Below are 27554 nucleotides of genomic sequence, written 5' to 3' on the forward strand. Positions count from 1 at the left end.
ATTTTAAGCTAGAGCTACAAAAGTCTTATTTTCATCTCCCAGGTGAATGTCTCGAGCTCCTCTGAGAGCTAGTTACCTAAAAAGCAACAACTGTCTTAAGCCATATTGACCTACTCGAGCTGAGCACATTCTACACTACACTTTGTTACTATGTGGGCTGTGCCATAATGTACAAGGGCAGGGTTTGTGTGCATCTGACTATAGTGATATCTCTTTTAATCAATAAAATTGAGCCAGATATTTCCATCTTAGCTGTCTCTGTAAAGCAGCACATGAAGAAGACACTGGTGCACTCTCACCATTTCAACATAAGCCTGACAGTTTGAGATAAAAATCCACAGCAGCCTATATTCTGATGTGTAACTGGCTCTATAACTGATACAGTGCTTGCTATTGACTAAACTATTACAATTACTGTTAGGAACTTTACCACCTGCTTCACACTGCAGCTTAGAGCTAACAGAGGTTCCTGTGGATCACTGAGCTGTCTGCACATGGCCACTGAAGACTGTCACTCCCTCTGAGCTGAACAGTGCTGAGACTGAGTAGAAGCCATGTCAGACTCTGTGCGCAGCTTGACGTTGGCCTAATTAGGAAAAAAAATAACATTGATTGTTTTTCCTGTTTTTCATTTTCCTCTCCCTCAATCACCTCTTCCTTTTCTTCGTTCCATTTTAAGCTTCCTACGTCCAAGTTTGACTGAATGCATGCTGTTTTCAATTATTTCATGCTGTCACAAGACCAAGCAATGGCAAGCATTACCTTCTATTGTTTATCATGTAGCTTGGGCTTCACTGCCTTGCTCAAGGGTGAATCTAGTTCCAGTAGTGAGCCTTCCTCTTATTGTTTCTCCCATTAGCCCCGCAGCGAGGGAGAAGGACCTGTTGCCTCCCCCCTCCCTGGAGCATCAGAACCCCCCGAGGCCGCGTAGTAAACCTCCCGGTGGGAAAACAGCCCCAAGGAAAGAACCTCGCAGTGCTACCAACTCAAACACTAACACAGCCACTCCACCAGCAGCGCTACAGCAAACCCCACTGCCAGCACCTGCTGTCAGTGTAAACCAGGTTAGTTTTAGATGTGTGTGTGTGTGTGTGTGTACTGCAGGAAGGTTGCAGACATTTGGAATAGGGCTGAACACCAAGTACAGATGTATCAGACTGTACCCTATACTTATCGCTTTATGCAACTCTACAGCAAATGTACTGACTCGTGGTTCCTTCCCTGAAAGGTTCCTGTTTGTAATCCAGTCTCAGCTGTGTGTGAATATATATGAATATATACAGCTATTGTATGCTCATTAATGGAAAAGGGAAATCAGTTTTTGTTAAATACATACACGTAATGCTACATATTTATATTAAAACACCACAAGATGAACACTTTGTTAGGTACATCTGTTGAACTGCTCACTGGGCAGCAACTCAGTGAAATTAGGCATACATGCTCTATACATGATCAAAGTGAGCATCAAATTGGAGAAGAAAGGTGATTAAAGTGACTTTGAAATGCATGGTTGTTGGTGCCAGATGGGCTGCTCGGCTGAGTGTTTCTGCTGATCTACTGGGATTTCAGAGAATGGTCTCAAAAAGGATTTAGAAAATATCGAGGACAACAGTAACTCAAATAACTGCTCGTTACAACATATGAATGTAGAAGAGCATCCCTGACACCGCAGCACAACACTGCAAACCTCGCAGCAGCAGAAGACCACACATGATGCCATTTCCTTCAGCTAAAAACAGCAAACTAAGGATATCATTTGCACAGACTCACTCAGATAGATGGTGGATGGTCAGGATGTCTTGTCAACAGTTCAGGCTGCTGGTGATGCAGTGGTGTGGAGGATATTTTCTTGGCACACATTGGGTACCAACAGCTGCAACCTTAGCAGGGCTGCAGCGACCCTATTATCACTGAAAAGCACAGAGACGCTGCTTTCAGGAAGCGTGGGAATTCTTTCAGTTTAGCAAAGGGTTTTAGAAAAACATCTGTGTGACGCCAGCGACAGGTTAGCCTCCCTGAGCATCTCTTTATGACCACAGTGCACCCATCTGCTGATGACTGCATGCAGCAGGAGAATGTTCAATATCACAAAAGCTCAAACCGCTTTCTTCATGACAGTGAGCTCACTGTAGATCTACAGCAACTGTGTGATTCCTTAAAGAATTAGGGCAAAAGGGGCGTCCAACCCGGTACTAGCAGGGGGTACCTAATGACGTTGGTGGTAGTGTTACATTGTAACGGAGTCTTTTTAACTCAAGTGGAAGAACAGGAGGATTTAAATGGTTAAACAGCAACAAACATTCAAAATGCTAAAAGGAAATCATGAAAATGTTGACCTAATGTAACTTTAACGCTGCAGTGAGGCTGAACAGTGAGTGAATAAGAAGCCCTAGAAAACGTGTAAACAAATAACGCTGATGATTTCCTTTTCAGATGTTTTCATGTTGGCTGATCTCTGTGATGCTGCTGTCTTTCGTCATTACTTGTTTTGCTTTGAGAACAAATTTCCCCTCCGTTGTTCTGCTGTCAGGTTGTGGAAATTGTTCTCGTAAAACTCATCTGCTGACAAATTAGCAACTAACACGTTAGCAGCTGTCAGCGATGTTACAACAAGATTACACTGAGGAAAACTGCAGTAACCAGCAAACAGCAGCTCAGCTGTTACAGCCCACAGAGAAGACTTGAAGAAGTGACCCGGCAGCATGACGTGCCCGACTCTGACAACTGCCACCTCTGCGTCAGCAGCCGGAGCTACAGGCGCCCCGACAGCCCCTCAGAGCTCCAAACTTTAATTCGCTCACACAGTACTTAGAATTAATGTAACAACTAATTACTTAATGCCTAATTATCATCATGTTCTCTTTTGTTTTCATCGACTTCAGGGAAACAACATAAAAGTTCGAATACTTTTCCACATATCCCACTGCAAGGATTTACCCACAGTACTGAGCATGAACTGAAAGGGGACCTAATATTCTTATTTCAGAATAACCATCGTTTCTTTTAGGCCAGACGTTAGTGAATCCTCTCAATTTACCAACTGTCTGAAGCAAGCCCTTTACAGCCTTGCTGTTTTCTGATTGGTTGCCCCACATATACACAACTTTTCATGGTAACACTTAATAATGGCGTCCACGACTAACGGCTCCCCTGTAATTAAATGGAGTTTCAATGTATTTTACCTGAAATTAGATCATTATATTTACCTATAAACACTTAAAGGTAGATACACTAGAATAGGATGGAATTATATTGTAAGTAAATTTAAGTTTTCTGAAGGTAATTTTAAGTAATGCGTAAGTAATTTTAAGAATTGCATAACTTCATATATTTTATAGAAATAAAGCAACACAAAAATATATATAATGTAAGTTTAAGCAGTGTGCAGTGGTCATATTTGGAAAAACGAACATCTTACATCGTAAATAATTTTTTGGGACAGCGGTCGTACTGTGGAAGCTTACATTTTTAGGTCTTTATTTTTTTGCATCTTTATATCTTTATTTGATTTGTTGCTAATTCTGTTGTGTTCAATATTGTTTTTGATTATAAATAAAAGTCGATAAATTAAGTTAGACTTGGTTCCTCCATTACAAGGTCACACATGCCGGCCAGTTTTGATTTTCTCTACTTACAGTATCATTTGTGTCATCTTTGCTGTAAAACACATGAAGTGATGCTCTAAAATCAGTCCTCCACTAATTAAACTTCCTTACACAATTCCTTAAAATGACCTAAACACTACATACATTTACTTACAGTATAATTCTTTCTTTGTTTCCTGAGAAAGCTGACTCTTACCGACTTGTCCCAGTGTAGCTACATGTAAATATTTTACCTTGTAAGTTCAAAGTTTTCAATGTCATTTATTTACAGGTGAATTAATATGACGAAGCATAATGAAAAATTTATATTACTGTTCATTTTGAGAATAAGGTCGAAATTTCGAGATTAAACTTGAAATATTATTTAAAGAACGAAGTCAACTTTATTCTCAAAATGAGCAATAATATTTCTTTTTTAATGGGGCCCTAATACTGGTTACTGTTACACTTCCACAGCAGTTGTGTGATGCTGCTGTGCTCACAGCCACAGCTGTGTGCCTGAAATGATTATATTTGGGTTATACTGTCTCATTCACATCTAACGGATCCAAAAGTTTAATAAAAATCTACACGTGAGCATTTCAGTCTGAAGTCTGAGATTTTGGCTCTCTTGTACGCACACAGATCAAAGCTAACGATGCTATATAATTAAATCCAACGGGCTGTCGTTATATTTCATGGTATACATACAGATGTGCCTCTCCTGTCAAGTGTACGCAGGTGAAAATGTCCTTGTTTTACTAAAGAGATATAACCTTTCTTAAATTACCTGAGAATGGAGATGAACGCTAACGTGTGCAATCGGTGCCGTAAGTGCTGTTGCAACATTTGATCTTCTGCCTGTTTTAGTTGCGCAGAGCAGCTGGCAAGACGGCTAATGTCAACAGTGAGGAGAGGTGAACTATGGAGAAAACAGGCCAGAGGAGTTTTGTTCAAGAAAGGAAAAGCTTTTGCCGGCAGTGCAAATAAGCTCTGTGCAAGGGACAGTTTCCCCCTTTTTTCTATTTCAGCAAAACACTACATGGCATTTACTGAGAATGGATTTTGCAGATGGCAACACGCATTGGAAAGATTCCAGAGGGCTGCGTCTGCCAAGCGAGTGGGTTTATACTGACGACTGGGAACATTAGTGGTGTTTTCTTCTCTGCATCTGCCTCTGTAGTTGCTTTCTCGTGTTGCTGTTGCACACACATCGCTGCTCCTCGCTCGCCTTTGTTTCAGTTGAGGATAATTGATCAGTACATGTCTAAAATTAAGCATTCAACATCACAGGGTCAATTTTGATTGGGAACAAGACAAGGGCAGCGATGCAGGTGTAGCTACACAGCACTAAAAATGAAAATAAACTGAGTGGATTGTGGCTGCGTCTGCCAGCTGACACACCTTATTTACAGAAGAAGAAAGAAGGCTTGTCAGAAAGTTAAACTGATGATACACAAACAGCTAGAAGCCAGTTTTCGCTCGTATATATTTATTTTCCTATTGTTAAAAAATAATCTAAAGAACAAAAACACTAATCAAACCTACAATAAGGCCAAAGCCCATATCCTTCACCTTTGTTATCCAAAAACATGGAATAGTTCGGCATGTCTGCTGCTGTAAATACTAACTACAACAGAAGACAGCCCACAACAAATTAACCATTTTAACCTGTTTAAGTAAAATTTGGTTAAAACGACTGTGCCCTGCAGTGCAGCTTCAGGCATAAACTGTGTAGATGTGACCTGTTTGCAAAGAGTTTGGTCTGTAGGAGATATAAACTAAGCTTGAGGCTGAGATCCACAGACAGAGTAAAGGAGCCAGGTTAACCAGTCACTGCTTTTCTTTATCCATCTGTAAAACAGAATATTACACACTCATATTTAGGTAAGAAAACAGGAGAAAAACTATTAAAATTTAATTGGAAGTTATTCTGTCCTTTCACATTATTTCCATTTCAAATGTAGACTGCTTACAGAGTGTAAGCTAATGACTTTGATGATTTCTGGATTTCCCCAATTTAAATCAAAATTTCACATTATTGTGTCATCGTGTACTGTATGATTCCAAGGATTAAAGAAAGGAGAAAATACTAAGTCTAATATCTACTAATACTAATGTTTATTCAGGTAACATCAGCATCATGTAACTAAAATCCATTTAACCAAACTGAAATTACAATGATGCTCCTGCTAGTAGATAAACAGAGTCTACAGGCAACAGTAAGGAAGCATCCACGTCCATGCTAGTGTCAGGTCATGCTAAATACAACATGTTTGTTTTGTAAATTATCACCATTAAATTAATAATAGCAGACTATGTAGCTGATGTACTAATGCAGCTTCACTACATGAAAGAAAATGAGCTAGATTTGGACAGCGTGTGCTCCCGAAGCAGCAGAAACTAATTCTGCCGGGGGAGACCTACCTTGGCACCACCGTTGTGCAGGTGAAGCCAAAGGCAAGATATCCTTCATCATATGTTCAAGTCTTTGGCTTGGAATGAAGTTGGTTTGGAAGCACATGTGGCGATGCTTCATCTTCTGCTTTGCGTTTGTGTGGCAGCCCCGTTGAAAACCTGTCCATTATGCTAGCAGTGTTCAAGCGTTCTATTTTTTATTCATACCGTGCCCCCCTGCAATGGCCCCAACTTTGGGAGCCACGGTGCTAGGCTATAAGCTAGCACTTACACCTGCACTGGTTACACCTGCACTGGTTAAACCTGCGTGTTCGTTTTCTGAGGTTTCAAACACTAACATGACAACAGCACAAACACTCAGTTTAAGTTTCACATCTGGATTCTGCTACTATGGAGGCTATGTCCATCTTTTATATACAGTCTGTGAGAAAAACAGTAAGACAGTAAAGCTTTTCCGAACAATTTCTTCCTATTCTTCATGGATTTTAGATGCACTTGAATATGAAGCCACATATTTTAAAAACTTAAAAGAATTAATGATAATGCTATCAAGACTGAATATCACTGTTACCATCAAAGAGGATATTTCTTTAGTGGACACTCAATGATCTGCTATGTGAGTCACGACTCTAGAAACCTAAAGCTTCATGATGTTCATCTTCCAGACCACTTTATATGCATCGCTCCCCGGAAGAGCCGTTCTGTCCCTTGCTGGTAATGCCTCCACAATGAGTGTTGGAGCTCCTTCACTATGTCAAAATGGTGATGCTTCAATCTGATTTTTCATTTTGGGGGAAGTGAAAAAAGTCGCAGGGTGCCAAATCATGTAAGTAGTGTGGTAGGAAGTGAATATTGTGTTTGCACAGCTAAAATAAAGAAAAAAGAAAGTTCTGCGCCTCACCCTGGAAGACAAATTAACTGTGCACAAAGATGAAGAGAACGACGACGTGCTCCTATCAAATCTCTTTGGCTGAGAACTGTGCTCATCAAACACATTATTCCGTGTGAAATTTGGGACATTGAGAAGTTTTCTCTCTGGTCAAGTCTGAGGACCGCTAAGTGAAGGTGGTCAGGACACGGCTCCCAGGAAGCTCAGGAAAAATTCCTGCTTTACCAGAAGCAATCCAGAAGTGCATCGAAACGGGATCTTTAAAGAGAAAACTGGAAAAATTTATATAATAAAGATGCACTTGTTTATGAAACTGTGCCCTCGCATCTTAGAAAGAACTCAACTAAGAAATGTGAGACGCATCTTTTAATTTGCATGTGACAAACAGACCGCCTGCGCTCAACTGTGTGACTTGTGTGCAGCGAATATCAGTGACATTCAAAACGAGACAGTCAAACATGTTTCTTTTTGCTTCACAGATTAGTGGAACAAGCTGGCAACTCGTGCTGCCTAATTTGCATGATATTATCACATTCAGTAATGTGCTGTATGTGCTTTGCTTTTGATTATAACGTTTGTCTACACCAGGTTTTTTTCTTCGTCGGGGTTTAAAAGTGCATTAGTGGACGGGGTATAAGAGATGGCTAAAGATCAGAAGCTTCCTTTGTGTGTGTTATATGTGCCGTTTTTTCTTGACTTGTATCTTGTATTTTGTTGCTCCTTTTCATACATTTACATATATTTTCATCAGGACAAGCGGAAACACAGAGGTCCCAGCACCAGGATCACACCCAAGTCCAGAGAATTCATCGAAACAGATTCCTCCTCCTCTTCGTCAGAATGCCAGTCGGATACGGAGGAAGCCATCAAAATCCCAGCTTTGCCGCCACAGACGACACGCTCTGCAATTAACACGCAGACTCTGTCCAACGCACACATGCACGCGCCTCTTCTCCCATGCCTTGGCTCTGCTGGCGGTGTGGGGAGTCTGGGAACATTTGGAGGGAAGGGACTTCGAGTCAAAGATGGTAGCAACGTGCCCACTAACGGTAGCAGCAGCAGTAGTAACGGTAGCATCGGCAGCAGTAGTAACGGCAGCAGTAGTAGCTGTAACTCCCTGAGCATTAGCAACATAAGTGGTTCATTTGGCACCTCTGTTCCCGATCCTGGAGGGTTAGGAGGGCAAAGCAAAGACCTGGAGCCCATGTCACCGCCTTCCAATCTGGGACACGAGGTGCCTCTCTCACCCTTGAGGGAATACCATGAGATCCAGAGTTTATGGGTAAAAATTGACCTGAGTCTGCTCAGCAGGGTGCCCGGCCAGGCCGCGGGGGAAAGATCAAGGGTGGGAATTTCAGAAAGGGATGGGAGTGAGGGGAGAGACAGAGAGAGACAAGGGGAGAGGGAGAGGATAGGTGTGGCAGAGAGGGAGAGACCGAAGCAGGAAGACAGAGAGTGGCCGGGGCTCAGAGAGAGACAGAAGCTGATGAAAGGGGAGAGACAGGAGGAAGAAAATGAGCGATTAGTGCAGGACAGAGAGAGGCAAGGTGAGAGAGAGCGATTAACAGAGAGAGAGAGGCCGATAGACAGAGAGGACAGGGAAAGATTCGGACTCGGGGAGAGAGAGAGGACGGCAGTGAGGGACAGAGAAAAGATGTGCCAGGGTCTGGGGGTCCCGGACAACAACCCCGTGCAAGAGCAGACTAATCCCAGGCTGGCTGGGAGGACGGAGAGAGCAGAGAACGGAGGCAAACACAGAAGGCAGGCGGCTGCAAACATGGTGGTTCCACCCGAGAAACACGCAAGCAAGAGCAAGAGGAAACACAAGGTGTGAAGCAGCGTTTGTTCACATATACCGCCTTAACTGTTCTGCTGGCTGTTTACTTCACTCCTTCACATCTGTGAATTCTGATTTCTCTGTTCCTAGTCGGACCACGGAGACTCATCAGTGAACTGCAATAAGAAGCTGCGATTGGACAAAGACTGTCTGCTCCTCCCACCCTGCATCTCTCCAATACACAACCATAAGAGCAGCACGGCAGAGTAAGCATTAACAGTGCACACGAGCCACCCGGCAGATTAGCTCTGGGAAAGGACTCAGCGGGATGAGGAAGAGATTGTACTGTAATGAAAGCCCGAAACACTACATAGATCAAGTTTTGGCATCACTCCCTCATTATCAACGAGCCAGATGTCCAAGGGGTTTTTCACTAATTGTGCTGATACCAGTCCACAAACAGTAGCATCGATAGATCAGAATGCAGCACAGCCTGAAGACATGTTGTGCAAAGTGTCATCCTATTGTGCTGCTTCTTATTTTCTGTCATACATACATTGGTACAATGGTGGATGCCAGCGTAAACATGGCCAAAGTGTCGAGTGATGAGATTAACGTATGTGCGAGTAGCTCTGAACCCTCTGTTCCTCTAGTTCTACTGGACTTTACTTACACCTGGTTATGATGTGGTTATCTCTGGCCCGCCCACCTACTGTTCAGTGCTTCTGTTTACAAACGACAGCCAACCAAAAGAAGGTGGTGGATGAACCGAGAGGCTGAACAAAAGTCATCTGTGAATCATGCAAATCTGATCTATTAGGAGTCCGATCACTTTTTTAAAGGCAGATCTACCATCGGTTAGAGCTGTTCACACGTCCTCAGTCAATGTAGTAAAACCTGGCCACCAAAAAAACTTTTTTCTGCACTTAAAAAATGAAAAATGAAACACATAAGAGTCCTGCCGGAGGGCACGAGGTGCTCTCCTTTGTCATAGATTAGAGGTATTCCAGACAAACAGACTGGTGCAAGATCACAAAGTGCTTTAAAGAACTATATTTGGTTCCTTAAATGGACTTAATTCTCCCAGCCAATCAGGTCATGTGACAGATAGTGATGCTATTGCATTTGACCAATCAGTAATGGCTTGGAGCATTTCCAACATCAGCGTTTTTTTCAGGGAAATCAGGTTTTTCACCCAAACTGCCAAACTTATTGTAACATCAAAACTAGCTGTGGCAGGCCGATAAAACCCAGACATCATATATATCAAGAGTTGTTCTAAATGTTGAAACAGGTGTTGTTTGTCTTTGGTTTCTAAAAATTGGGGCCATAATATGAATATTTATTCATATACCCTGCTCATGTAAAACTAGTGCAAGTGATGGTAACTCCAGTTTTAGACATGCACCAGATATGTCTAGTGAGCAGCGATGAAAAAAACAATACTCTATCATAAATGTAGAACAACGGTAGTCAGTTTTATATTAATTGTTGCCCCAACTCCATATGACACTATATGGTGATCCAGTGAGAAATCTAACTCATTAATGTGGAACCATATATGATAACTTCATTGACCTTGACTTGCAACATGGATATCAGCTCATAGTGACATCATACAGAGCCAACAGGGGTAAAAAGTGTCTGAAACCAAAAGTTCAGGTCATTGCAAATACCCTTTCCAGAGCAGGTGAGGAAAAAAATAAAGAACCGTACTGTATGATGAAAAACAGTCAATGAAGCCTCGTTTCACTAGTAAATTATGTCTCAATCATCCCAAGAAACCTGTGAATGAAAATTTTAGATACTCTATTAAAATGAGTTAAGAAATTCCAGAAAAGGCTCAGCTTTCCCTCCACTGATTCATCCTTCCCTGAATCCCTGCTATGCTCCTCATCCTCATGTGACTGTCATAGACACTAGTAGAGGTAATCAGGCAACTTTACTAGAGACTGGGTATTTTTAGGAAGGATTAAAAATTTGAATGTCGCGACGGAGCCACTAGACAGGCGAGTTCAATTCACACGGTGACGCGGGAATGACAAACCATGAATCTCGGCTTTCAGTGTGAATTATTTAAAAACAGCCTAAGCGGGCTGTCGCTATAAATAAGCCTCAACGTGACAGCTACAGAGGAAATATTTTTATAGCATCTCGGCTTTATCGAAGCATGCACGGCAGCGAGAGGTGGCAGAGAAAAGAGGGAGTGACCTGGAGTTGAACCTGTGACACTGGCGTAGTTGTCACATCCCGTTTATCATCTGGGAGGCTTTTTACGGAAACTCTGAATTGGCTGATGTGATCATCTGCCTCAGATCCAGTTGGCAGTTTCCTGTGACTTTTGACAGTTATCATCCCACCTGTTTTAATCAGCTGGGTCATATTTTGATAGCAGATAATCAGCGATGACCACATGTGACTGAGATTTGACCCCAGAACAGCACAGAAATCACATTTAGTCTTGGTCAGCAAGTCACTGGATCCACATTGGCCCAGTTGTGGTCCATATAATACATTATTTTTACTGCAAGAGAAACAACAACACAAACACTGGGTCAGAACAGCCTTCTGGTGCTGAGTAGGGCAGGCTGAGCTCTTAGGGGAATCCTAAGTTCAGTGAAATAAAGTTTAACAGAACCAGGTTTTCTTTGGGTTGGCCGGTTTGACCCAAGTAAGACTTTACAGCTATCGCAGTGCTGGTTATCAGCTTTCTACGGTGGCCCTGAGAGGCCAAACGGACTGCAACGTCAGAAAACACTTCCAAAAGGAAAAATGCTGCAAAAAGAAAAATGCTGCAAAAAGAAAAACACTTGCAAAAAGAATAACGCTGCAAAAAGAAAAACGCTGCAAAAGCACCCACACAACACAACGGAAATGTTTCTGGGGAGACAATAACTGGACGGACCAGTTGCACGAACCAAAACATGTATGTATGGCTGTATCCCAATTCAGGGACTGTTTCCCAATTCAGGGTCTGCAGCCTTAAAGTACGCAGCCTTAACGGTCCTCAAGGGCCGTGTACTCAAAGACCGCTGAGGCTGGAAGTGCGAGGCTTGTAGGCTTGTGAGATGGGACGGTCTAGCCTCCGTCACGCTGCCCAGGTTGCCTAGCAACCATGATACTAGCAGCTGGAAACGTTTCATACAGCTTTGTTTGACAGAAATGAAGGAGAACATATTTTGTACATTTGTTTCTACATGAGCTTTGTGTGATTTGATAAGTATCTGAGGCTGAGACCACAGGACTGTAAAACATGATTGTTGGGCTTCATTTCTGTACTGAACAGTCATTTAAGATTAACTAGTAAATAACAATTAGCTAATGTTGTTCATGAGACTAAAGTCATCTCACTTTGGTAATGTGAATATAATATGGCCAATATTATAGTTATTATATTAATCATTATTAGTTATTACAGCAGTGAACATGAACTCTGTGTCATTCAATGAGCTTCAGTAAAGATTCAAGTTGCATTTATTTATATTTCCTATCACCTTAAATCTTCACTTAAAGACAAGTATCTTTGAGAGTGCATATATAGATGTATCATATATAAGAGACAAATATTGTTCTTTTAATATGTTGGCATTACTAAATTTGGCTCATATGTGTAAAAAGAAAATGTACGAGCTGTGATAACTGTTTCTGATAGAATGAAGAGTAGACTGATATATGAAATATTCCTTTATTGGGTGAGAAAATCAGACCATGTCATAACTGCTTTAAGTCACACAGAATAGATATCAGAGCCTTAAACAGGCTGACTTCTGCTAAATGGGTCAAACTGGGCAGAAAGTCTACAAACACATAACATCCTTATCCTTAACATTTCTTTTTAGCTCCATTCTGCTGCTGATACATACTTTAGGTTTCTGAATATTACACTTGTTGCTGCCTTTCATAGTGTGTAACTTGAAGGCCCTGAGTACTTTCTCCCACACTGATAAAATGATTTGAACATTACCTAATAAGACTGATTCAGGACAGACAATTAGTTATTCTAAACTTTTCTAGCAGTCCTTCGCAAACAGGGAACAGTCTGTCTATTCTCTCCATCTGTCAGCTGCTGCTGGCTCTTCCTCCTCCTCTTCCTCACACACTGCTGAGTTTGTCCTGGTGGATCATCAGGGCTGCAAAGCCTCACAGATGATGTGCAGCAGTGGGTCCCTCAGTCTGTCCTCACTCTGGACACTTGTAGTTGTCACGCATGGAAATCAAATGTGTGATAAGCTGCAGGATTCAAACACAAGTGTGACTTATAAATACATGTTCATACTTTTATTCCACAATCAGAGAGAAAGAAACAGAGAGAGAGTGCAGGACAGACAGGTGACAGTCTCAGGTGTATACACTGCTACACAACAGCACAAGAGAAGGAGGATTTAGTGTTTGTGTTATTATTATCGAACGGCATATATTTTAAAGTAAAGGCTAAAACAAAGTAAATGCTGAAAGTACAAACATCGCTAATGTCACATAACTTTGCCGACATGTGGCCAACAGTAATGTTTTAATGTTATTCATTATTAAACATTTGCACATAAATAAGTGACATAATATTCAGTACTTACTTTTGAAAGTTTACTCTTTGGCCGCTCCGCTTCCACTTCTTTGAAGTGTGTCCCAGTCCCAGTGCACTTGTTAGTATGTTTTGGTTCGTGCAACTGGTCCATCCGGTTATTGTCTCCCCAGAAACATTTCCGTTGTGTTGTGTGTGCTTTTGCAGCATTTTTCTCTTTGCAAGTGTTTTTCTTTTTGCAGCATTTTTCTTTTTGCAAGTGTTTTCTGAAGTTGCAGTCCGTTTGGCCTCTCAGGGCCACCGTAGCTTTCTCTTAAACCGGGCTTCCTGCATCATGCCGCACCTGTCGTGTAACTTCTGCAAAAAATGATCCCTATAAAGGCCCCCTACTGCAATTAGACACATATCAGATGCTCTTAAAGATAAAAAGGTGATTAAAAATCTGTAAAGAATCTAAAAATATAACAGAAAAAATTGCAAACAGTTGCAAATAAGACAAGAAATTAATGCTGCAGAAAATCGTTAATCTGGTGATTTAGCGTACAGGGTGGTAAAATACATTTTTTAATTCCAGTTAATTATTTTATGGCTGAGTTGCTCCCAGTGCTGCTTTATTTCTGACAGCTGCACATTAGAGCTCTGAAACTTTAAACTGAATACATTTAAACATTAAAGGTTAACATCCCAGAACCTAATAAAGGACGCCTTGAAATTACTTTAGTTTGTTGGCAGATCAAAGTGAAATTAATTTTTTGATTGAACTGATATTCTTGGTGTGTGTTCTGTGTTCCAGTAGCTGCAGTTCCATCAGTGTGAAAGAGGATTAGCAGCAGATTAGAATCAAGTATAACATTTAAACATTTTCTGTATTAATGCATGTACATCCTTGTGTCATTGTGACACACACTTCATTCAGTGGTTTTAGTCAGGTAGGGCTTAACAACTTGGACATATAAAACCTATTCCCTCAGCAGAAAATCTATATTGCACTTAAAACTTTCAATAATAGGCTCAGTGAAAACACGGCGCTCACAGTCAATTTTAAACAACCAATTCCTGACTCCCAGCCAGGTTATGTGTTCAGCATAAGTTACCGTGGTGGTTTAGCCATGTTTAGGAAAAAAACGTTTCTTACCATGAGGAATGTATTTTAATAGCCTCTTGGATTATTAGTGAGGCTCCGATCTGAATTTTTGTGGATGCACCCGCACAAACTTCAGTAAAACTTTTAATCAACATCATTTTCTGTTTGATCCTGACTGATCCCGTCTCAGTTTTATGGGTAATTTATCTTAAGTTACTCATGAAGTGTTTTTGTCACTTTATGCTGTTGTTAGTGTGTCAGAAGCTTTGAGAGAAGACTTCTGGAAACAGCTGGAAGCAACCAGATGAATTTACCTTCTGTGAACATTTCATCTGTAATCTGACCCGTCACAGACTTTTATCTGCATTGTTCTAGGTGCTCTACAGTCAACTTGTACTTTCTGTAAATATTTCAGTCTGTTTTAGATGTAGAATTACAGAACGAAGTAAAATCTCAGAATATACAAAAGATGTTTAGTGATTTTGAAGAAGTTCTTGTCACAACTAAAGAAAAGTGGGATTGGCACCTACAGGAACTGCAGCTTTTGCTAGTTCTGTATCGGCTTCATTTTTCAGTTCCAGAAATCGCCCCTTGGTGTAACAGCATGTCATACTGAAAGTAATACATACTGTATTTTCTGCACTATAAGGTACATTTAAAATCCTTTAATTTTCTCAAAAATCGACAGTGCACCTTATAATCCAGTGCGCCTTATGTATGAATTCTGGTTGTGCTCACTGACCTCGAACCGATTTGATGTGCTACACGGCGCTCAAAACTCTTTAAAAAATGTTTTAGTATGACTTTGGTACGCTACGAAGTCGCACCACTTGATGGATTGTTGGAGCATTACGGCTGCCGTAGTCAGGAGCCTCGTGGAGTAATCTGGGTCCTAAACTCTGTCTAGTTCAGGTCCCAAAGTCAAACAAACACTGCGGCATCACTGAGAGTTAAAAACTGTCTAAGTTCTTTCATCTTTAATAAAATGATGAGCGTTGCTGCTTTACCAGGTGTAACAATTAAGTTTAACATCCAGGCATCCATGAAAACAGAATTTATTACATTTAACCGAGTTAGAAGTTAGCAGGAAGTTAGCTCGCTAGCTTCCACCTAAACATGATATACTGTAGCATGTTCTGACTGAGAGATTTCTGAAAGAATTCAAAAGTACAGCTCTGCTATCACTTCCAACATAAATGAAGTAAGTAAAGTAAGTAAAGTTTATTTATTAAGCGCTTTTCATAGACAGGTAGTCACAAAGCGCTGCACACAGAGATTAAAATAAACGAAGACAGAAAACTAAACAGCAGTGATGTTTGTAGGGTTACGGAAGTTGGGCTAGCTGATATATAATGATGTGCTGCGTGGTGGCTAGCGACACAGCTATGTTAGCATAATGCAAATTTTTTTTCCACTCGATAAAAGTTAACGTGTGGGTTCCCGATGGTTAGGGACAAATGCAGTCGCATGGTAGGATGCTGTAAACGGACCAAACTTCAGTCAGGAGAACAACTGAGATCATCCATTCACAATAGAAGGTTAGTCATTAATATACTGCAACAACACAGGAATAGAGCAGCTGTGAGAGAATTCAACATTAATGAATCAATGGTACAGAAGTGGAGGAAGCAAAAGAATGAGTTGAGTAAAGTTTGACTTATCTGACTGTTTTATTTCACTTAATGCGCCTTATAATCCCGTGTGCCTTATGTATGAAAAATATGGGAGTTGTCACAACGCCGACTTAAAAAGTAGCCAGCGTGCTCTTTTCTTACAAAAACCTGGCCAGATGCAGTCAAATGACCAAACAAGGAGTGCATGACTGAAAGGGGCTTAAGTCAGATAATACTTTTGATACGGTGCTGACATAGGTGTTTAATGCTGGGCTCCTACTCCCTCATGTCTCGCTCTGTGTAGAAGAGACGGCTCCCGTCTGTGTCGACCCAACAAACCGGCAGGGTCACTGGAAAAAGTAAAACCGGAAAAAATCTCATAAGTGGCATTCTGCTGTTTGGTTCTTAATTCGTATGACAAAGCCGAACACACGACAAGTGATTTAAAGACTGATATGAATGCTGTAGTGTACCAAAAAAAGGAGAAATCTCATTTCAGTTGGAATATAAATCTTCTCACTGAGTCACTGCAAATGCATTACAGGAAATGATTTGGCAGATATACTGTGGTCATTTTATTCTAAGAGCCTCTCAATTTGTTAACTTATTATGCCTTTAAAAGAAGTCTGAGTGCTCTCACCTACTTCCCTGCACACACATCAGCGTCCACTTAAAGACAGACACACGCCACTACACGCAAATTAGCATATGCATGCACACAAACAGCCGCAGACACATCAATTATGCCGTGCGCAGACACAAAAGCACACACTCACGCTCCGCATGCACACACTCCACAGCAGCTAATTAGTCTTTGTCTCCATGATTTTGTCTATTATTGCTAATGTCGGTGCCTGGGGCCTTGTTCTGCGAGCTCAGCAACTTCCTCACCGCATCAAACCCCCAGAGTTTCCAGGGAGAGGAAAAACATAAAAATATTATCTGTTGTGCTGCAAACAATATGAGTCACAGGAGCTACAATAAGGCGGCTGAGGGAATAATTGTCGAGGTGCTACGGGGGAAGGCAGAATTCCAATAATTTTACAGGGGAAAAAAATATCGTTCACAGATTTAAAAATAAGGTAAATTCATTCATTAGTCCCTAAATTCTGTCTTGTGGTTTTTTTGCCACTAATAGTCCTGAACCCAGTAATAAACTGAATGTAGATACAAGAGGAGTCCTCAGTCATCGTGGGATTCGTTTCAGTATCACTCACTTAATTTTTAAAGGTAGCAAAAAGCCCCACATGAGGGCTTCAGGACACTTGCACTTGGTCTGTGTCTTTGGAGCAAAATTAACAGTGCCAGGACGAGCTACACTGAGACTCGCATACCATGAGTAACTCACGTATAGCACAGATACAACACAGAACAAAGTAAAAACATAGCATTCAGTGCCTCTGCATAAGTAAACAAATAATCTCACTTCTTTTCTGTCTCTGTGTGTGTGCGTGTATGTGCGTATGTGTGTGTGCGTGCGTGTTCAGTAGCTCTCTGAACAGGAAGCAGTCCCGACGGCACGATGAGAAGCTGCTCCCGCCGCTCCTGTCCCCTCTGTCCGATGATCCGCCTCGCAAACGGCCCTGCGACAGCAGCTCCTCTCTCAGCCAGGAGGCCAGCGCCGCCGGGATGCTGCCCTGCGCCGCCTCCGCTGCTTCCACCTCCTCTTCCTCACACAGACACCGGAGAGGTGAAGGAAAAACATCAGCGCATGTGAGAAATGGCAGTGTAAGTGCTTATATATATATATATATATATACAGTCCTGTGGACACAGACCTGGTGGTCAGCTTTTAATGATGAACACCGATGTGTCATAGTAGATTATGATGATGCTATATCTAAGGAAGACTGTAGGAAAGGGTGACCACATCTCATTCCTGCTCAATACAGCTGCTATCGGTAAATAGCAAAGTTTAAATCTGTCAGTGTGAATCAGATGCCAGTGCTCAAGTTTAAGTAGGTGGTCACTGAAAGCCACACAATATAAACTTAATTAAGACTGTTGGAAGCATATACTTCAAAAACCTCTCTACTACAGGAAATGGATTCCCATGGCGAGAAGCCCTGTGGAGACGGTTACCATACCAACGGTCATTCAGACTCGGAGGTTTGGTCGGAACCCCTGATGGACCCCGCAGAACCCCGCAGGCCCAAACTCTCATTCAGTGACACGTAAGTAAAAGCACACACCACGATGTGCACTTACAAACATTTGATTGTTTATACAGTTGGATACATATTTTTTTATTTTTTAACATATTTTGTGTCATTTTAGCTGTTTTACAAAAAATATCCAAATTATAGTTTCTGATGAATATGAGCATAAAGTTTAGACTTTGACTGCTTCACTGAGTGAGTGGGTTAAATGCAGAGAGGAATTTCCCCATGCCAAATCACAACAACAGTCGCCTCAAGGTGCTTTATATTGTATGGTAGATCCTACAATAATACATACAGAGAAAAACCCAACAATCACATGACCCCCTATGAGCAAGCACTTTGGCGACAGTGGGAAGGAAAAACTCCCTTTTAACAGGAAGAAACCTCCGGCAGAACCAGGCTCAGGGAGGGGCGGGGCCATCTGCTGTGACCGGTTGGGGTGAGAGAAGGAAGACAGGATAAAGACATGCTGTGGAAGAGAGAGAGAGATTAATAAAAGTATGATTCAGTGCAGAGAGGTCCGTTAACACTGATTCCATGATCAGATGAGGAACAGGCTATCGCCAAAAACAAAACTAATCCGTCTCAGAAATACCGGGAATACTAGGAGTGTTAAAATCAGGACGCACTGTGTTGTAGGTTCCGATAAAAAAAGATAACGCACTCATGAGCTTGACGATATAAAAAGTGGACTGTGTGATTACAGGATTCTTTATATTGTAAAGAAAACAACACACATCCAAATGAAGAACGCTGCCTAGGAGGTAGGAGTGAGTAATATTATTCAAGTCTGTAATAAAGCAGAGACTTCACAAAAGCAAATACAGAGGGTTCATTACAAGGTGCAAACCATTCATAAGCCTCAGCAATAGAAAAGATAGATTGGACTGTGGAGGCAGTATGAGACATGAGCATGGCTCCAAATGGTACTGGGCCATGAGTGTTTGTGTTGATGAAGTGACAGAACACAGAAGCAGGCAGGTAAAGTTTTATTTTCAGCTCAGATTCTGCCAAATGAGGCAGTGCTGACTAGATGGTGCTAAGCAGGACAAATGAGCAATAACCTGCCAGATACCAGCAACAAAGCAACCCAGTTTTAGAGTGTAAAGAAAGGCGAAGTTCAGTCCAGAAAAACAAAAACAACAGTTGAAGACAGCTGTAGTAAAAGCCAGACAAACCATTATTAAAGGAGGAAACACACTCTTTGGTGAGGACCATGGATTCTAGACATCAGGTTTCTTGCAAAGGTTTCTCAACAAAGCAAGGAGAACAAAGAAACATATTAAGTGTTTAAACTTAAACACCCCCAACTGCATCTATTACAACAGTATGATTTCATTGTAGTGAACTGGCCAACCTCCAGTCCAGATATATCATCAACTGAAAACATCTGACACATCATGAAATGGCAAAAAGATCCAGGACTATTGAACAGCAGGAAACTTATAACAGATAAGAATGGGATCACAAGGCGACAGCTGTTATTACATGTTTATAACAATTTTGTATTTAAACTGAAAGGCATTATAAAACTCCATAGGCCTAACTGTAAGTTATTGCTAGATCGTGTTAGCTGCTGTGCAGTTCTTAGCTGTGCTACTGGGGAAGTTCATGCCTGCATGCCAGAGGCAGCAGTTGCAGTCCTGCTCTCTGGTTCTCACGGCCTTGATGTCTCAGAAACACATTGAGGGAATTTCTTCCACTTTGGCCCAAACCTTCAGTTGCACCTATTAGTATTTCATGTTCAAGGGTTAAGGTCATAGTGACCTCACAAAAAAAATACTGGCAATAAATCAGGAGTGCTTTTCTGATCACTAATCAATGCCATAACTCAGGAACAGGAGGGGACATTGTGTTCTTTCTACACATTTACTTGGAGAGTCAGCTGGTAAGTTTGTGATGATTGTATAAAAAGTTCATGAAGTTTCTGATCATTTTTTCATGTGTATTTTGTTTACCGTCATGGCTACGACCGAGTGTCCTGTCACAATCAACTTTATCGGCCACGCATAACTGCTCTTCATAGCTCTTTACAGAATATCTTCAGTCTTTGCTGCTCAACCCTGATTTGGTTCTCTGGTCGTGCGACCCTCTGTTGTAACAAAACTTGCCTTATTTACTACAACTTCAGCTAAAGGCTAGACACTCGCCTGTTAGTGTATGTGGATGGGGAAAGCTGTAGCAGCCTTATCATTTGTCCAGATGTGTGTTAACATTGAAAGATGATACATCATCTTGGATATTTGTCCCAAAAGGCTTCTGCATTATTCATGAAACAACATGTCTTGTTGTTATACTAAGGTTACACTAAGCCTGAGGTATGTATACCTAAGTAGATGACTGTGTGTAGCTCACTGCGAGCTACTTGTAGTCCGTGATTATGCAAATCTGTCTCAGTGATGCAGGGTGTTGTTTTCAGGTTTTGTTAAACAACATGTCAGCGCACACATGCTCTTTATGGTCTGTATTATTTGTCACCATTATGTTTGCAGGGTCCACAGTGCTGACTTCTACATGCAGGAGGCCAAGAGACTGAAGCACAAGGCTGATGCTTTGGTAAGATGTTGCGTGACCCAGTTCAGGTAGACGCACACCTTCAGCCCTCTGTGCTAACGACACGAGGCAGACAGACAGTGAAAGCAGAAACACACAATGTTAACATCTACAGTCTAGACTGCAATTATGTGTGCACTGTAAGTCTCAGTAGAATGAAAATCTATTTGGTACCAAGGACCGTACTGTATAATTTGTGTTATTTATTGCACCATTTGTCTCTAAGGGGACATTGCATTCAAGGACTGATGATGTCTGCAAGATTATAGAATATCAAAAGAATTATCGGACCCCCCCACCCACCCACCCCACCCACCCCACACACACAAACAATGAAATGAGATTTATTTAACTTGGTATTTATCTTATGTTTACGAGTTGTTTCCTCAGATTTATCTAGGGATTTGCATCTTAGTGGGAGATTATTCAAAGAGGCTGCCGTGCTTCTGCCACAATGCCGTCAAGCCGTCGCTTATTCTACCGCTTATTCACATTTCCTTCCTCTCTCTCTCTGTTACATCTCCTTTCATTTCACATTTGTTTCCTGTTTTCTTTCCTTTCCTGTCCTCTGTCTGCAGATGGACAAATTTGGGAAAGCAGTGAACTACGCAGACGGCGCTCTGTCTTTCATAGAGTGTGGAAATGCTATGGAGCGAGATCCACTAGAGGCCAAATCACCATATACAATGTACTCTGAGACTGTGGAACTAATCAGGTAGGGATGGACAGAAAAACATCAATAAACGCTCTCTAGTTTCTTAACAGGTTAGTAGAACAGAATTGATCAGTGATTTTATTTTGAAAAGCTTCATTCAAAACAGTGTAGCACCTGGTGAAACCCTGTGATTGGGAGAAAAGCGAGGACTGTTTGAGAAAAAATGTTACTAGTTTTTCACGTGTTTCAGTCAGAGTGATTATTTTCTTTGTCCCATGATTGCCAAGAGTAAGGAGAACAATTCTGAAACAAAAGTTACATATTCTGACACAATAGAGTAAGAGTAGGGTTAGGGTCATCACCAGCTTTGACCTCACAGCATTATTATATAAAGAGGGGATGTTAAATATAAGGCTTGGGGGCTAGAATTGGCCCAGCAAAGACTCCAAAATGATTTTGACATCCCTGATGTAAAGCCACTGATGTGATAGGTGCTGAACGTAACTATAATTATATAATATAATTATAACGTAAACCATACCACAGCAGCTTTATGTTCTTATAAACTCTAACCTTAGATTTGACTATAGCTAGAGTTTATGACTATAAACTCTAAAAAATGTGGACTATAGTCTACTCTGAGGTACCTCGATTCACGGATACGTGATTTGTGAGTATATTGAAGGTGGTGTATCGTCACCTTTTTGTCTGTCAAAAAGTCCAACATTTTTAAATAAAAACATCCATGTATATGCATTTTTTTTCTTTTTTTCTACTTTTTTTTTCTTTTTCTGCTCATTCTGTTGGTTTTTGTCTTTTGCCCTTCTCCCCCGTCCCTCTTCTCAGCTGTTTCTCGTTCCCTCTTTCTTTCTCCCCTTCTTTCCCCCAGTCAAGTCTGTCCCATGTTCAGTAAGTGAAAATAAAATAAACAATAAAAGGTGAATCAAATGGACCATTATGGCAAGGCTGGGATGGTCAATTTGGTAAAGTAAATCCGTTGGGCATCTTTCTTTGCCTTTAGACAACAATTCTGATGGCAAAAGAGCCAAACGGGACAGGCAAAATAAATAAAAAAATAAAAAAATAAAAACATCCACAGACGTATTATCTGTTGCCTTGCAGGATCTCTGCAGGTTTTCATCTTTGGAGAGCTGCTGAGTGTAACTATAGGAGAGCAAACTGAGAATAACTGATGACTGCTAAGTCTGAAGGTTGACTTGTTGTGAGGAGGATTGTGTAGTGGGACAGAGTCTTTTAACTCAAGTGCTCAGGTTCAAGATCTGCTTGCCTGCACTCATCTATTCTGCTGTAGGGTCCTTGAGCAAAACACAGACTTTTTAGCAGCTGCAGTCACTCTGACCTCTGAACTCCCTGAGAGAAGGAAAGGACGGAGTTTCCCTTCAGGGATCAATGAACTCTCATTCATGATGGCTGAATTTGATTCTGACTGATAAAGTGTTGTGCTGAACAGAGAGGGCTGGCCAAAAGGAGCATTGTATTTCCCACAGCGTTAGAGAAAGTTAACTTTGTTTTGCCTACAAACAATTCAGAGCGTTTCAGTTGGCTGCTGGTAAACTGGAAGAATTGATCACTAAGTGAAGAGCAGCACTTGGGTATATATGCATCTGCTTTTTGTAAAATTCAGAGTTCTGTTTTGACAATCAATGAGTAATGAGCATCTCTCCACTGCAGGTATGCCATGAGGTTGAAGAACTTCACCAGCCATTTAGCCACCATCCCTGAGAAGAAACTCGCCGTGTTGTGGTACGATACACTTTCACTTTCTGTGCGCGTGTGTGTGTGTAATGAATCATGTAAAGTATGTCTGCTGTCTAAAATAAATATATTTAGAAAAATGTTTAAAAAAATTACAGTTACCTGAAAAAGTATATACCGTATTTTTCAGACCATAAGGCACATTAAGCGAAACTAAACAGTATCAAAGCACCGTATCAAAAGTATTATCTGACTTAAGCCCCTTTCAGTCATGCACTCCTTGTTTGGTCATTTGACTGCATCTGGCCATGTTTTTGTAAGAAAAGAGCATGCTGGCTACTTTTTAAGTCGGCGTTGTGACAACTACTGTATTTTTCAGACCATAAGATGCACCGGATTATAAGGCACTCAAAAAAATTAAGGGGACTGCACAATCAGTCTCATGTTAATCTCGATCACGTTCTATTGGTCAGTACTTGACCAATAGAAAGCAAAAAGTAAAAGAAAATCAAGCGCTCCCCAAATCACTGCATGATGGCGTGCCAATCACAGCTGTTCCCTGCAACACACAGCTTGGTGTTTGTTTTTAGATGTACTTATACTTTATTTGTCTGCAACAACGGTTTAACAAAGAGGAATGTCGCATATGCAAAAAGGTATTCAGTAGCAAGAATGTGTTACATCATGGACGTGAAAGTACTGTAATATTTACGTGACAATAAAAAAATATGGTGTCACTAAAATGAACAAACAATTGAGATTTAAATGATAACATTTTGGTGGACAGGCAGGAGTTTTTGTGGATTATGATGTTTGCAGACGACACTGATTTGTACTGAGAGTAGTGATCTACTGATCTTGATGTGAGGCATCAGTGCTAGCTACTGCACCACATGTCACACGTATTTTCTAGGGGTGCAACGATACTCGTATGGATATTGAACCGTTCGGTACAGTGCTTTCGGTTTGGTATGCATATGTATCGAACAATACAAAATTTTTAATTTATTTTATCAACTTTCCTTCTGACGATGCTCAGTGGATCTGCGTTCGACTACTCCGCCTAGGCTGCACTGTCGAGCTCAGATCCACTGAGTGCAGCACAAGCTAGCAAGACAGAAGCTAAGCTCCTTGCAACATGGCAAATTGAACCTCCCCCACCCTCATTCAGATCTGGCCTTTGGAACTATTTTGGTTTTCATGTGACGTATGACCCTGAAGGTAAGCGTGTCATGGACAAAAGTAAAACAGCATGTTGGATGTGCCACGCAATGCTCAATTACATGGGTGGGAACTAGTGTGTTAGCGCAGTTAGCTCATTAACGTGTTTACGCCGTCCAGCCCCATGCTCGTTAACTGAGATTTGCCGTGTTGTGGCGTTAACGTCATTTCAGATTAACGCTGACAGCACTAGTGGGAACAAAATGAATATGACTGCACGTTTACTCCGACATCATCCTAGTGCAAAGACAAGTGGAAGCAGACAAAAACAACAAGCATGCATGCTACAAACTTTACCCGAGTCATTTAGACAGCCGTTAGCACATGATTCTCCTCATGGGGACCTGATATGTTTAATATGCTGCTGAGAATATAGCCCAGAAGAAGCGTAGTATAGCTTTTATTTTGGAAAGAGCCATTTCTCTGTAATAAACTCTCTTTTCCAAAGATGAGTGATTTCTCGCTCAGATAGATTTATTATTTTATACCTTTGTTGTTTCAGCAACATTAAATTTAAAAACTGTACTTTTGAGTTAAAATATATATTTATAATTTTAATAAATGACAAATTAAAAAAGCATGAACATTTAGTATTTTCATGACAAATAAAATAAGATGTGGTATTTGACACATCCTACCACATTACACTAAATGTGTTCAGATTTGTTAGCCATGAGGCCCAGTGAATGTGGAAGCTTGATTTCCCCCCAAAAAATAGTGTTTTTTGCTGTGGGTTTTTTTTTTGTATTTTTGTGACTGTGTGAGCTTCCCGTGACGCACAGCCGCTGTTTTGTTTTTTTCTCCATTCACAGTATTATATAGTTCCCACATTCCTTATTTCATTGAAGTTCTTCCTAATCCACAAGGATTTGAGGGGCACGTTTGAAGTCCGGGTGCATTCTGTGCGGATGACTTGAAAATAATATTGAGGATAGATCTTTAAAGGGAATTTGTACAGAGGACTCATCTGCCTTCTAATGCTTTTGTTTCCATAGTAACCGCTGTCTGTCTCTGCTATATCTGAGGATGTTCCATCTGAAGAAAGACCACGCTGTCAAGTACTCGCGGTCGCTCATGGAGTACTTCAAGGTAACACACACGCGCACACATACTTGGACACAGACTCCATTTCCCTCTTTGCTCGCTCTCTCTCTCTCTCTCTCTCTCTCTCTCTCTGTGGAAAACACACAAAGCCAATTACAATCCCTCAAATACATTTCATATTCATTTTCATGGTGCCTGTGCATTAATTTTGCATGGCGTTATTAAATTCCATTCTTTCTCTTTGATATTAATGTATTAATTAGCTCCATCAATCATCACCGTGGATTGTTAGGGTTTAATGTGCTTGTTTTGATTAATTATGCTTAGTTTAATTAATTACTGAGGATGTCATTATCACAGTGCTGCATTTGCAGTGATGGGATTGGATTTCTGGGAAGCGACCGACTGGGGGGTTTATCTGTGCATGTGTGCGCAGTCTGTGTACATTCAATAAGTGTTGACATAAAGTTGGAGCAGTTCATTTTAAAAAGGAAATGCTACACAACAACAGTCTAACCGTTTCTGTAATACACTTATCTGCATGAAACATTCATTTAGCATTTTCAAAATTCACTAACGTTACAACCTATTGTCCAGAAGTTCAGCAGAGGCTCACATCGTTTTAGCATTGCTTTTGCCAGACTGAAGGGTTTTATTACAAAATACCTTTTACATGATTAGAAAATGTGATTTGATCTGATTAATTGCCTCAAACTGTCACGGTTCTGTGTCCGCTGGACCCAGTATTTTGAGTTTATTATGTTTTGGTTTATTTTTGCATTATGGATTGTTTTCTGATGTTCTGGTGCTTTGTTTATTATTATCATTATAGATCTGTTTCTGTTATTCTTGGTGAGGGATCAGTTCTTAGGTTTTGGGTTCTCATGTGTGTTGCAGTTTCTGTTCAGTGTCTAGTCTGTCTCTCAGTGTCATGTCTGCATCTGGTTTAGTAATTCTTGTTTCCTGTCTTATTGTGAAAGTCTTTGTCTTATGTTAGTGTGTGCAGCTTAGCTCCCCCGTCTCGCTAGCCCTGATCTCCCCCAGCTGTGTCTCCCTTCTGTTGTCCATTCCCTCATTACTACCCTGTGTATTTAAGCCCTGTGTTTTCCCATGCTCGGTGTTGCGTCGTACCATCAGATTATGCCTGTGTGTTTCTGTTCTCCATAGTCCATGTTCACTTCATGTTTTGCTTTCGTACCAGCAATAAAGCTGAGGTCTTTGAGTTTCAAGTTAGTGTCTGAGTCCTGCGTTTGGATCCTCCTCTCCGCACACAGAGCCCTAACACAAACTTAATTCATTTAAGTCTAATACTTCAGTCTGGCAGCCTGTCATCTATCAAACTGAAGATTTTTATTCTTAATAAATAAATTAAGATTTTTCTTGATCCATCGTCCTTCATCCATGAACTGAAAAGTTGACAAAAACAAAACTATATTGGATGCATAAAGTTAAAAAAAAATTATATTTGCTGGATTATTTACTAAAGTAAGAAGAATGCAATATATAAGGTTTGTGTATTTTTAGTGCTAGTACGTGCTCATCCTGTTTGTGCTGTTAGCAAACTGATACAGCTACATACATTAACAACCCACCTTTCTGTGTGGAGTTTGTATGTTCTCCCCATGTTTGCATGGGTTCTACCCAGGTACTTCCTATCACAGTCCAAAAACATGCAGTTAGCGGGGTCAGGTTAATTCATGACTCTAAATTGCCGAAAGGTGTGAATGTGAGTGCGAATGGATAGAAAAATGTAAATGGATTAAGACAACATGTCAGTCAGTTATTGTATGAAAAAATAAGTATGATCTTATACTGATCAGCCACACACTGTTCACCCTGTAGTGTATAATAAAACATTGATATGCAAACTTCTGTTTGATTGAATACAAAGCCACACATATCAACAGTTATTTATCTGATATTAAGCTTTTGATATTATCTCAATGTAACTATAAATGTAATGTAAACATACTATAAATAAATAAACATAAATAAAATATAAATAAACATCACAATGTAGAGCTATCAAAAATGGGTATATTGAGTATTTGCTACATTTGATCTTCCTGTAACAAACTTAAAGTGATACAATGTTTAAAGTGTTACAGGTGCGTAAATGCTACAAATGGATCATTTTCGTATTGTGTTACAAATGTAACATTTAGCGATGTTATGTGGCTGCTAGGGGCAGTTGGCATCATTTTATCTAATATAGTTAAGAGCAATGAGCGGGCTAAGCTGTGCCGCAGTACCGGGTCTAGCAGCTCAACTCCTGACTGTGTAGGAGGAGACTGCAGGCAAACTATTTGACTATTT

The 27554-nt window shown here is 40.8% G+C and overlaps 1 protein-coding gene across 1 annotated transcript in view; it reads left to right on the forward strand.

Annotated features, from left to right (window-relative positions):
• aff2 (AF4/FMR2 family, member 2) overlaps positions 1 to 27554 on the forward strand; it is a 195966-nt gene that overhangs the window by 161369 nt on the left and 7043 nt on the right. The window contains exons 15-23 of the mRNA XM_013908962.1: positions 860 to 1064; positions 7646 to 8722; positions 8822 to 8937; positions 17375 to 17615; positions 17928 to 18061; positions 20542 to 20605; positions 21181 to 21317; positions 22950 to 23021; positions 25190 to 25333. Of these exons, the coding sequence (XP_013764416.1) occupies positions 860 to 1064; positions 7646 to 8722; positions 8822 to 8937; positions 17375 to 17615; positions 17928 to 18061; positions 20542 to 20605; positions 21181 to 21317; positions 22950 to 23021; positions 25190 to 25333 (2190 nt within the window). The remainder of the gene's footprint in view (positions 1 to 859; positions 1065 to 7645; positions 8723 to 8821; positions 8938 to 17374; positions 17616 to 17927; positions 18062 to 20541; positions 20606 to 21180; positions 21318 to 22949; positions 23022 to 25189; positions 25334 to 27554) is intronic.

Source organism: Pundamilia nyererei, unplaced genomic scaffold (genome assembly GCF_000239375.1).
Source record: "Pundamilia nyererei isolate P.nyererei 1_Seehausen unplaced genomic scaffold, PunNye1.0 scaffold00001, whole genome shotgun sequence".
Taxonomy (NCBI): Eukaryota; Metazoa; Chordata; class Actinopteri; order Cichliformes; family Cichlidae; genus Pundamilia; species Pundamilia nyererei.